Consider the following 12,500-nt stretch of genomic DNA (forward strand, 5'->3'; position numbering starts at 1 on the left):
ACCTCATGTGCACGTCTTGGAGGTGCTCAAGGCTTAGGAGCAGAAGCCCCTCTGAGCCCGCCGGCGTAATAAATCTGAGTACTCCAACCCTCCGAGTGGTGCTTGTTTCTTGGCCGGCCTGTCATTTCCATAACAGCACCGTTGACAATAAGAACGTCACTCTCGTTCCGGCATAAAGAAGACATCTGGGGAGGGTGGGGTGGGGGGTGGGGTGTAGATCTATGTTATGTCCTGATTCCAGGAAGGAAAGGGGCAAGGGTCAGCGTGCCCTTCTTTCTGGGGTATCTGTCTGTTCGCTTTTGGTGTTCGGCTGGTTTGGTTATTTCAGCTTTCTGTTTGGTTCCTTTCACAGATCCAGTGGCTCAAAACAGCATTCTGATTTTCTTTTCTCCTGGGGTTTGGTTTTTGATAGGTAGAGGGACAGGGCCCACGCAGGGGTGGGGGTGGGGGGTCACTGTGCCGGAGAAAGGGAGGCGGCTGTGGTGAAATCATCGATCAGAGGGGATTTCTACGAGAGGGACTCTCCGAAGTGAATGGGGTCCAAGGAGATCAGCAGGGTTTCTGTGTGCTCGTTTGGTTTTGTTCGTGCGTGTGTTTGTTTTTTCTGGACGAGGCCAAAGAACTCTTCAGGTGGAGGTGTGTGTCCAAAGGGTCTGACAGGATGGGAGGATGCGGGGCGAGTCAGTCCATGTGCCCAGAAAGAGAGAGAATCTGTCATAGCTGAGACTCAGGCCTTTTTCAGACCTAGGCCCAGAGAGCAGTTCGGCTCCGAGCATTCACGGAGAAGTTCGCCGCCACCTCAGTCCTGTCCCCCACCCCCGCCCTCCCCCACGCCTCAGCCCCCAGTGAAGGAGGAATCATGAAGTGGCCGCACTTAGGCTAAGCCAATTTTTGGCTTTATGCTTACTGCTTGCTTTTAGAACGATCAGCAAACTCGACTGACCAGACACCGCTCCCAGCTCCAGGCCCACTGTTAAAAACAGCTAAAGTTGTCGATTCTAACTGTTTGATTTGACCTTCCTCTGATCGTTCAACTTGACAATCATGTTTGGCGTCTGAGTCTTTCCCCAGGAAGGGAGTCACGGGAGGATAAGCTCAGGAGAACGACCAGCCCCCTCCCACCCCCCACCCCCCACCCCGAGTTCCTCCGTGGCGCTGGTGCCGCCGGGTGAGTCTGACCAGATAAAGAAGGTCACGGGCTGATGACCTACTAGACCACCAGGAGGTCCCATGTTATCAGACACTCATCCAGATTTAGGAGCAAGTTTCATCAGAGACCCTTGTTGATCATGAGCACCTTTTGTGCTCCCGCCTGTTGTGATTCCCTTTCATGCTCCAACCTGTTCGTCCACAGAAGCATGAAACCCCAACCCCAAGACGGGTTCACAGTTTGGAGGGCACTAGCCTGCTGTGAGTCCCCTTTGCCCAGCAAAGCAATCAAGCTGCCTCTTTTCTTCTAAACTCTAAGACCCTGTCTCTGGGTTATTTGGCTCGTCAGGGACGGGGTCGGGGAGGGCGATCTTTCGGCAACACCCGCAGAAGTTTCCCTGAGTGGCAGGAACCAGCGTGGCCCTCAGGCCTCAGCCCCGCAGGCAGGCAGGCAGGCAGGCAGGCAGGCAGGCAGGCAGGCAGGCAGGCAGGCAGAGTTGGAGCGACCGTTGGTCCCGCCCCCGCCCGCGCACCACCCCCCCCCCCCGCCCCCGCCGCTGCTTCCGCCGCCGCCGCCGCCACCGCCGCCGCCGCCGCCTCACAGGCCTTCTCCACCGATCGGTCCCAAATCGACTGACTGTCTCCTGGAAGCGGGGGCGGGGACGTCAGGAGGATCCATTCGGCAGGGCCTCGTTCAATCGCTTCATTCAAATGCAGAAAGCTCTGTGCTCAGGTCAGAGCCTTTGACTTGGCCTCCGGCTCCTCTCTGTTGAACGGCTTTTGTTCTTTGGTTTCAATTTCCCCACCCTTAGGCCACCCCGTCCCAACTGCACGGAGGGAGGCGGGAGGGAGGGGGAGAATCTCGCCTGGTCTCAGGCCAAAGGAGTCCCCTCCTTTTCCTAATCTGGGTAAACCCCACTACACCGTTTGAGAATCATGGAAGGGCATGGAAGCAGACCTCTGACTTGATAGATTCCTCTGGGATGGGAGACTTTAAAAAAACAAAATTCTTTTTCCCCTGCTTCCAGGGAGGCAGAAAGGAGGGCCAGAGTGTTCCTCTTGCCTCGGGCAGTTCTTTGTTTGTTTCTTTCCTTCTTTTGTTAAATCATTTTTTTTTCCTTTTTTTCTTCCAGTTTTATTGAGACAGAGTTGACATACAGCAGTGTATACTTTGGGGGGGGGGGGCGGGGAGAGGAATTCGATTTTATGTATTTATTTTTGACCGGAGGTACTGGGGATTAAACCCAGGACCTTGTGCTTGCTTGCTAAGCACACACTCTACCACTGACCTATACCCTCCCCCTTGGCCAGTTGTGAAGTCCCTTTCATTCAGCATAGTCCATCGGGCACATTTTGGGGCAGCCTACTCTGGACCCCAACATTTCCCTATTCTGTAACTTCCCTGGAAGTTTTACACATTAAAAGCTGGGCTGTTGACTGTGCATGTGCGTCCATGCGTGCGTGCGTGCGTGCGTGCGTGCGTCTGAGCGTGCATGCGTGCGTGTGGTGTGGGGGCAGGAGGGAGGGAATAGTTTCCTAGAGGGCCTGCGTTTCATGGACCCAGTTTCTTAGTTCTGAGAACAGGTCTGTTCAAGGAAACAGTTGTAGTATCTCGTCTCAGGAGGCGGTGGTGTCGATGGGCTTCTGAAGCTAGGCCTAGGGAGCAAGCAGTCAGGTATCGCCTAAGAGGCACTTGTGTGGAAAACCAAAGTACAGCACAAAAGTTAATCATTGGAGCAGATGAGAAACCAGATTCAGGGCCGGGAGTAGGGGGTCAGTCTAGTAGGAGATTTCCACACATCGGGGTCATCGAAATGGCTCGAGCAGTTTGAAATGCCTCTGATGATGTCCTGGGGTGTTCGGCTCAACTCTCTGAGCGGCTCCTCCAAAAACAGGCCCTAGGATGGTTTCCACAGGAGCTGTTGTGGCCATTTCTCTGACGTTTACCTCCCGTTGTCCAGCTTCAGTCTGCAGGGCTTCAGGAGACGGAGCATTTTAGTACTCAATGATGCCAAGACAAAAGGGTGAGAGAAAATGGGAAACGTTCGTGGAGATGGTCCTAGGCAGATAGTGGAGGCAACTAGAAGACCTTCAGTCTCCGGGCCGGCTTTCAGGTTGAGACAAAAACCCTAAGGCAAGCGCTTGCTGCCACAGCACATCGACTAACACGGGAACCATCCAGAGAAGATCAGCACGGCCCCTGAACGTGGACGACACACGCACATACGTGAAGAGTTCCGTAGCTTTAGTGATGTCAGTCACCCAGAGGAAGACAGATATCCTATGCCATCACTTCTAGGTGGGATCTGAAAGTAAGTCAAGACACCCATCCATACATAAATAACTCCATTTTAAAAAGACTCCAAGGAACCTATTTACAAACCAGAAACAGACTGGACTCGCAGACATGGAAAAGAAACCGATGGTTAACACAGGGGACAGGGTAGGGTGGAGGAATGGGGGAGGGCAGAGGGATAAATCAGGAGTTTGGGATTAGCAGATATAAACCACCCTATACAAACTAGGTACACAAGTAGGTCCTACTGTCTAGCACAGGGAACTATGTTCAATAGCTTGTAATAACCTATCCTGAAAAAGTATACGTGTGTGTGTGTGTGTGTGTGTGTGTGTGTGTGTGTGTGTGTGTGTGTGTGTGAATAAGTGAATCACTATGCCGTACGTCATAAATGAACACAACATTGTAAGTCAACTATACTTCCATTGACAGAGAGTTCCTACAATAAACAGGCAGGCAGGCAGGCAGGCAGGCAGGCAGGCAGGCAGGCAGACAGACAGACACAGACACAGACACAGACACACAGACACACAGACACAGACACACAGACACACACACACACACACACACACACACACACACACACACACACACACACACACACACACACCACAGACACAGGGGAACCCTAAGGAAAACGAGTAGCACTAGTATCTCTTATCCATGCATGTCTATCCCAGTTTAATGGAAACCTAAGTTTTTGCCTCCAAGTCAATGATGCTAATAACTCTGCTGCCAAGAATAGAAAAATCCTCACGGAGGATTTCTGAATCCCAGAAGGGTCAGGGAGGGAGAAAAAGAGAAAGGGTTCCATTCTGCTGACAGAGGTATGATATTTACCATGTGGGTGTCCGCCTCTAAAAGGGAAGGAAGGGGAAAAAACAAAAGTTTATTTTCCCTTGTATCTGAAAAGAAAAAAATTTAAAACTCAATCCTCTTGGAGACAAGAAGTCGTACACACCTCATGTCACTGATTCTCCTCCTCCACCTCCTCCTCCTCCTTCCTCTACTTCTTCTTCTAGTCTATATCTCCCATGGATTCTGACGACCTTGCCTGATGATGGCGGGTGATGGGGGCAGAGATCGATCCTTCTGAGAAGTAAGTTGGCAAGCGCTTTAGTGAAGCCTCGTAGGATTTACCCAGCGAAGCGAGTGCCTTCGTCCCTGGAGGCTGCGGAAAGTATGTCCCCAAGTCACATACGCATGTGTTTGTCTTTTGTTGTCGTCGTTGTTGTTGTTGTTGTTGGTGGTGGTGGTGGTGGTGGTGGTGTGTGTGTGTTTGTTTGTTTGTTTGTTTGTTTGTTTGTTTGTTTGTTTGTAGCAGTGTCCTGGCCATGCTGATGGCATCAGGCTTGCAGCGGGGGAAGGAAGGCTTCAACCCCTTTGGAAGTCATACCTACCATCCCAAGAACGTCTGGATGACCCCTACTATGTGGCAGTTGAATGGGGGCCAGTTACTGGGGTTCAGCGGGTCCAGAGAGAGGAGGTCTGAGGCCTCTGGGGACAAAACGTTTGTACGTATGTATGTATGTGTGTATGGCCAGTTGACTGTTTTTGCGGTCCTATAGGAATCTTCCTGCCCCTGTCTATTGAACAATGGGAGTCATCTTCCAAGTGCCCTGACACCAGACACCACGGTGGGTGAAGGAATGCGGGTGGGGTGGGGGTGGGTGGGGGAGGTCATCCAGGGAGCTGGGAGAAACCGAGCACGTCCGTGGGTCGGTGGGTCGGCCTGTCGGATGGTCGCCATGCTGGGTTTCCCCTAACCCAGGCCATTTGCCGAATGGACAGAACAGACTGGGGCCACGTGTGCCACCCACCCTCTTTCCGGAGGCTGTGGTCCACTGTGTTTGCATGAAAGTCAGTGAAGGAGGCATCTCCTTGGGACTCGGTTCTGTCCCTTTCACGAGAGCCTCCACTTTGGATGACAGCCAGCCAGCCAGCCAGCCCTCGATGCCAGGGCAGTAGACGACTGCCAGGAATATCCCATCCTTTCTGGAACCCTGAGTGTACCCACCTGTACAGACACAAGGCTGAAGAATACATGACGTTCCTTCCTAGTTGACAGCACTCCCCATGTCACTGAAACAGTGTCCAGTACGCTGACGTCATCTCCTCCCTCTCCCACACCCCCGCACGCGCACAAACACGCGCGCGCGCGCGCACACACACACACACACACACACACACACACACACACTCTGTCTGTCTGTCTGTCTGTCTGTCTGTCTGTCTTCTAAGGATGGAGAAGAGTTTGCTGAGCTATTTCGGGTGCCCTCTCATCCTAGTTCCTATCTCCAAGTTGGTTCAAAGTCCAAAAGGCGGTCAAGCACTTAATCAGATAGGTCCCTCGTAAAGAATGCCTCCCACATCACGACGACAGGCTTCTTAGGCCAGCCGAGAAGCTCCTTCAGTTCTGCGCCCATCTTGGCTCTAAGTTGATATCAGTCTGTTACGGAAATGACAGGCCAGCCAAGAAACAAGCACCACTCGGAGGGTTGGAGTACTCAGATTTATTACGCCGGCGGGCTCAGAGGGGCTTCTGCTCCGAAGCTCTGAGCACCTCCAAGACGTGCACATGAGGTTTCATAGGGTTAATTACAAATATGGGTCTATTCGCCAATAAGGCTCAAACAACAAAAAGCAAAGGATCAGTACACTGGAGCTTATCAATTTGGAACAGATCACGTTACTGACACTTGTTGAGCTTGGATTTACGAGTTAGCTTGTTAGCCCAGTAAACTGACACTAAACTTCAGATTTACGAGTTAGCCCAGCAGAACTTAGATCAGTAAACGGACACTTATCACACTTAGATTTGTGACTTTAGCTTGTTAGCCCAGCTGGGCTTTTCCTTTACAAGTCCTCCAGGATCCAAGAAAGCCACGTTGGAAAACAAGTGGTGATTCTGATGGGACAGGAGATCAGTCATTTGGGGGCGAAGGGTGGGGTAGGGAGACATACCAGCCAGTCTGTCTGTTTTCACCCAGTGTGGGAGCCGTCCCAAAGAGATAACTCGAGAAGAGAGAAACAGGGAGTTGACAAAGAACACGTGCAGTGGCGTGCCCTCCCCCCCACCCCAGGAGAAGGCCAAGCCAGAAGTCCCTCCGGATGGCGGGCTCCGGACTCCGGCTTCCAGGGGAAGCGATTTTTTTTTCCTCCCCATTTCAGGCCCGGAAGAAGAGGGAGAGGCAGAGTGTCCTTCTCGGGCATCCGCTGTTTCTGAAGCACGCTTGTTGCCAAAAGTTCGGCCCCCGTCCCCGACGAGCCCAAGAATCCAGAGACAAGGTCTTGGAGCTTAGAAGCAAAGAGGCCATTTTATCGCTCTGCCGGGCAAAGGGGATTCACAGCAGGCTAGCGTCTTCAAAACTGTGTACCCACCTTGGGGATGGAGTGGGTGGGGTGGTTCTAGAGCCATAGCTCAAACAATCGGGCATCGATCACCATCCACAGAATCGTTTTCTCATCAGAAGACTCAGAATGGTGTCACGATGCCTCCAGGTGACCCATTCTATAGAGGCTGGTGGTTAGATCTCGTTATCTCATAAGCACTCAAGGTGTGGCCTTCTTGGTCACTCAGGCTATTTTGTCAGGTCACTAGTCCCGTGACCGACCTTCTCCTCGGAGAAAGACTCAGAGACCCAGCATGATGATGACTTTCAATGAGTGAAATACAGTAGAAACAGTAAGATCGATAGCTTCCAGTTTCAACAACAGGCCTGGAACCGTGAGCAGCAACCAGTCAGTCAGGACAGTTGACCGTTTTCAGGGCGAGCATAAGAAACCGAATGACACCCCCCCCCCCCAGCAAATGAATGAATGAATGACCTAATGATCCTCCCCTCCCCCCCCCGCCAAAAAAAGAAGAAGCAATCCGTTAGCCTAATTCCGGCCATTTTATTCATCCTCCTTCACCCTGAAGCCCCAGTCACCCACGTGCCACAGTGGTCTGTTTTCTGGTTTCCTCCACCACCCCACCCCCCACCAACCACCACCCCGCCAACATCCCCCTATGCCCAACCACCGCCCCAAGTGTGGGACTGGACGGGGGTGCAGGGGGGCTGAGGGGGCGGCAATGGCGGCTTGAGGTGAGGGTGGGGAGTGTTCCGCCCAGATCGTATAGGAAGCTCAAACACAGCTGCAGTACGAGACAAGATGGTAGATTTCTGTGGGTCCTCCCTCCTCTTAAAATCCTTCCTAAGGAGGAGACAGACAGAAAGAGAAACATCACCCTCACTCCCAACGCCTCCTGCGCCCTCGATGCGCCCCAAAACAACAACAAGAAAAACAAAAACAAACACGACCACAAATAAGTCGCTATCCCTGGGGAAGAAGGATTCGATGGCATGGGGATATCATTCTAAAATTCATTCCCTCTTCATCACATTTCATGGAAACCGATTGCAATCTATGAGGCCCTGTGAAGGTAGGGGTTGGGGGGGTAGGGAGGAGGGAGGGAAGTGAAGGGGGGAGAGAGAGAGAGAGAGAGAGAGAGAGAGAGAGAGAGCAGAGGAGAGGAGGGATAAAAGGGGAGAGGACAGGAAAGGAGAGGAGGGAAAAGAGGGGAGGGGAGGGGAAATGAGAAGAGGCGAGGGGAGAGGAGAAGAGGGAGAGGAGAGGAGTGGAGGGGAGAAGAGAGGAGTGGAGGGGTGAGGGGGAAGGGGGGAGAACAGGGAAGAGGAGAGGAGGGGAGAGGAGAGGAAAGAGAGACAAGGGAGACAGACAGACACGCATGCGCGCGCGCGCGCACACACACACACACACACAGAATAGCGAAATGGAGAGAGAGGCAGAGAGAGAGAGAGAGACAGACAGACAGACAGACAGACACGGATCTAGGTCAGGGACACTACACATGGGTATTCTTCTGAGTGATTTTATGTGTTTTCTCAATCGCCACCTCTATGGAGATAAAAATCGCTCCCATAAGATGAAGGGAGTCCTTCTGCCACGGCCCGCGGCCCCGCCCACCAGCACCGCTTGTGTTTGTCAGGGATTCCAAGCCAAAGCACGTGGAGGAGCGGGAGAGCTTCCTGGCAGCCCAAGGAGGAGGAAAGTCCGGCAGCATGAGAGAGGTGGTTGGCACGGGGAAGCTGGAGGCCGGCTGACGAGAAGATGGGTGAGGGGGCAGGGAGGAGGGTTTCCCAAGTTGGAGAGCCAAGACGAGGGAGGGGAGCTGTCGGTGGCTGCGTTCTGACCCCGACCCCAACCCTGACTGGAGCGGATCCCTGAAAGGAGGCGGTTCGGGCTCTCTGGCCGAGAACGCCCCTCTCTTCCTCTTTGTGCAGAAACACCTTCCGCGGACCGAGAAAGTCCATCCCGAGACCCTCGTCGGAAGAGTCCTTTCCAGACCCATCACGATCCTCCTGGGCCTAGGGGTCCAGGGGATGGGGCGGGGCCTCCATTCGATCCGTCTTCCGTCCGTCCGTCCGTCCATCCACAAGATCTTGAACATCCATGTAGGATTCTGGATGGTAGCAGTTTTCCAGGATCCTCCAAATCCTTGTAAGTCCTCTCCTGGCAGATTCGACCCCTAGGTCGTACCGCGCAGCACAGGGCACTAGATTCAGTCCCTCGGGACGAGGGTTCCTGAAAAAGACCAGGAAAAAGAAGAACAGAATCACTATGGTGTGCACCAGCCAGAAACCAGCACCACCTTGTCACTCGAACAGACTTGCAAAAGGCGGGGTAGGGAGAGAAAGTCATAGGATGGCTACCATCCCTCCCACCCCCACCCCACAAGCCAAGCCCCAGACCATCGTCATCCCTGCTCCCCCTCCCCTCCCCTTTCCTCTCCCTTCCCCCTCCCCCTCCCCCTCCCCTCCATCGACGCCCGCCTCCCGCTTGTACCCCACTCCTCTGAACCCAGCACCACCCACCCCAGCCTGGACGGGCTCGGCTCAGATCGGCTCGGCTCGGCTCAGCCCGGCCCGGCCCGGCCCGGCCCGGCCCGGCCCGTCCGTCCGGTCGACTTCTTCGCAGGGTCTAAAATAGCGCCCGGCCGACAGGCAGGTGGCACATGGCACATGGCAGGGGAGCGAGCGGGACGGTTCGGGATCTCTGGGTGGCAGGGACACGCGGCCGGACAACCTGGCGTGCGTTTCTCCGCTCGGGGGGGCCTCGACCAGAGACCGTGGTACGGGGAACGGGGACACACACACACACACACACACCACACACACCACACACACACACCACACACACCACACACAGACACACAGACACACAGACACAGACACAGACACACACACACACACACACACACACACACACACACACACACACACACAGACACACACCTTCACCCCCACCCCCAAACCTCTGACAGCTTTCGTTTGTTTTCGGCCGACCGTCCCTCGATGAGGTACGAGTGCCTTGGCTGGGGCTGGGGGGGGGGGGGTGGAGTTCCTCCCTCCACAACGACCCCACACGGGCTCTGTTCTGGTCACCCGAGTCCTCTTCCAAGTCAGACCACAGGCCTCCATCACCCGGCGCGAGCACTCGGGGAAACAGTCACCATCCTCATCGCTCCGCTCCACCTCTACACGTGAAGAACTGTTCCCAGCCCACGGCACTCCACCCCACCCCACGCCCCGATGCCACCCACCGCAGTGGAGAGAAACGAGACGAATCCACAGACGTGCATCAATCCGATGAAGAAAACGACGGCCCTATTCCAAGGAAGCATAGATATCTAGGTAGGAGATTCATCGAGTACTATGGAGGCGGTGGGAAAGGGGGGGGTTGCGGTGGGGAGGGTCTAGAGATCAGGCAGTACAGCCCATGCTTAGCATGCAAAAAATAAAGGTCCAGGGTTCAATCCCCAGCACCTACTCTTCAAAAATAACCCGAGAAGAAGCAAGACGGCGGAGTAGAAGGACGCTCGTAGCTCACCCTCTCCCACAAATACACCAAAACTCACATCGACGGACCCACTCGGCCAATCAGACCACCTGCGGAACTCCGACAGAACACCGCCCTCTTCGAAAGACAAAGACGCCCAAAATCTGGTAGGAGAAAAGGAGAAAAGAAAGAGTCAAAAGCAAAACAGTGCGGGAGGGACCGGCAGAGGAGGAATAGGGCTCGTTCGCCAAACCTCCCCCTCTCCCACGGAGAGGCCGACGGGACGGTGGGGGAGCCTCCGAGTCTCTGATCTGCCCGGAGCGCCCCTTGACCGACCGATCCAAGTGAAACGGGCACAGAGGGTCCCCGCGACACCCAGCCCGAGTCGCAGGCCGGCAGCCGGGGGCCGGGACAGGCCGCACGAGCCGGGCAGAGGACCGTGTCGGCGGCACCACGCGCCGTGGCCGGGAGGGGATACAGAGCAGAACAACCCGCCCCCCCAACCCGTCCATTACGGGGAAAGAAAGGCAAAGCAACACGGCCGGTGTGCCCTGGGGGGAGGGGCGCCGTAGCCTCCATCTCCTCAGACCCGCGGCGCCATCACCGGCCCTTCTCGCGAGAAGAGAGGCGGGGCGCAGCCACAGCCGCCATAGCCCCTGGCGCGCGGCGCGCAGCGCGCGGGCGGGGGCGGGAGCGGGGGCGGGGCCGAGACTCGAATCCGCACCCGTGGGCTCTGCAACCTCCTAGGCAGGACTGAGACTCGTTTTCAGCCTGAGGCAGATATTATATATCTGCCCCGGTACCTCAGAGAACTCGCGCCACCAAGACTAAGAAGGAGCCGAGTTTTGGAATGCAGCAGGGGCGGGGCGGTTCCACGGTCTTCCCCGAGCCCACCTACGGAGAGGAGCGCCGACCCGAGGCGGAGCACACAGCCGCACAGAGCAGCGGAGCGACCGGCGCCGGGAGAGGGCAGGCGGCCAGCCACCCTCCCTCCTTCCCGGCAGGAACGCAGCATCCGAACGCGGTGCCAGGAGGGGGCGCGATCTACTTGCCCACAGGCACCGAGGGCAGCACAGACGAGGGCGCCGACAGAGGGCCCGCGGAAAAAGCAAGCTGAGTTCACGAAACAGGGCGACGACAGAAAGACTTCTCGGTGAAACCGTTAAGAGCGCACCGTCTCCAGGAGAACACATCCTTTTTTTTTTTTTTCCTCTTTTTTTTTTTTTTTTTCGTTTCCTTTGTCTTTTTTAATCTCTTTTATATCGGTTTTACCTTCTGTTACCTTTTTAACCTTTACTTTTGAACAGTCGTATACGTTTACGGTTTTAATCCCTTTTAAATGTTTCATTTCAAGTCTTTTCATTATTATTATTTTTAAACATCCACCCCCTTCCCTTTTTCATTCTCTTGGTTTTGATCTCCTGTTACTGGTTATTCACAGGTTTCAAATATTGTTTCTCGATTTTTTTCCTCCTTTTTATTAAGGTTATTAAAAGACGTCTCAACTCGATCGCTATTCTGCTTCCACTTACTCTTCTATTCATGATTACACACCGTCTTCAAACCTTTTCTTTCTCCCGTCTTTTAAAATCCTCTGTTTTATCTTTTGTTAAAATCTGTTCTATTTCCGATTACCTTTTAAAAATTTACTTTTGAAACAATTGTATATTATTTTCTGATCTTTTCTATTTGTTTTTAAAGGCTTTTAGAAGACGTCTCAACTCAATTGCTATTCTGCTTCAACTTGCTCTTCTATTATTGATCGTACACTGTTTTCAAACCTTTTTTTCTCCATTCTTTTAACATCCTGCCCCCACCCCCCTCTCTCCCTCTCCCCCTCTGTCTCTGTCTCTGTCTCTCTCTCTCTCCCCCTATCCCCCTCTCTCTTTTAAAGTTTTATGCCTGCGTAGGCTTTCGATAAATACATAAACTCCTTAAGGACCCCAATAGATAACTGATACTCCTTAAGCCACAGTGCCAGAGAGATAGGAGCATTATGAAGAAGCAGAGGAACCACTCCCAATTAAAAGAGCCAGAGAAATTCCCTGAAAGCACGATCCATGAAATAGACGTGGATGGCCTGCTCGATCAAGATTTCCAAAAAGGAGTGATCCAAGTCCTGAAGGAACTCCAAGAGATAGTGTTGAGAGATATACTATACGTCAAAAACGAAATCGAAGCTATAAAGAAGAGTCAAGGAGAACTGGTCAAC

At 53.7% G+C, this 12,500-nt stretch overlaps 1 protein-coding gene, 2 long non-coding RNA genes and 1 other non-coding gene across 5 annotated transcripts in view; 2 read left to right on the forward strand and 2 right to left on the reverse strand.

Annotated features, from left to right (window-relative positions):
- LOC123615967 (uncharacterized) overlaps positions 1–12,500 on the reverse strand; it is a 98,316-nt gene that overhangs the window by 12,904 nt on the left and 72,912 nt on the right. The gene's annotated exons all lie outside the window — the stretch shown is intronic.
- LOC141573768 (uncharacterized) lies at positions 1,720–6,494 on the forward strand. Of its 2 annotated transcripts, none has more exons than XR_012499890.1 (4): positions 1,720–1,882; positions 3,111–3,461; positions 4,468–4,625; positions 5,014–6,494. It is a non-coding gene; the product is annotated as an uncharacterized LOC141573768 (long non-coding RNA). The 2 variants fall into 2 exon arrangements; XR_012499891.1 differs by lacking the exon at positions 5,014–6,494 and adding an exon at positions 4,767–4,971.
- Positions 3,288–3,396, forward strand: LOC141573823 (U6 spliceosomal RNA). The gene has a single exon (XR_012500165.1). It is a non-coding gene; the product is annotated as a U6 spliceosomal RNA (small nuclear RNA).
- The window catches only part of LOC141573767 (uncharacterized), a 7,386-nt gene continuing 2,208 nt past the window's right edge, over positions 7,323–12,500 (reverse strand). Inside the window, exons 2-4 of the mRNA XM_074344492.1 lie at positions 10,368–10,452; positions 9,325–10,116; positions 7,323–9,034 (exon numbers count right to left, since the gene is read on the reverse strand). Of these exons, the coding sequence (XP_074200593.1) occupies positions 9,346–10,116; positions 10,368–10,452 (856 nt within the window). The 3' untranslated portion in view covers positions 7,323–9,034; positions 9,325–9,345. The remainder of the gene's footprint in view (positions 9,035–9,324; positions 10,117–10,367; positions 10,453–12,500) is intronic.

The sequence above is a fragment of the Camelus bactrianus genome, chromosome 17 (assembly GCF_048773025.1).
Source record: "Camelus bactrianus isolate YW-2024 breed Bactrian camel chromosome 17, ASM4877302v1, whole genome shotgun sequence".
NCBI classification, from domain to species: Eukaryota; Metazoa; Chordata; class Mammalia; order Artiodactyla; family Camelidae; genus Camelus; species Camelus bactrianus.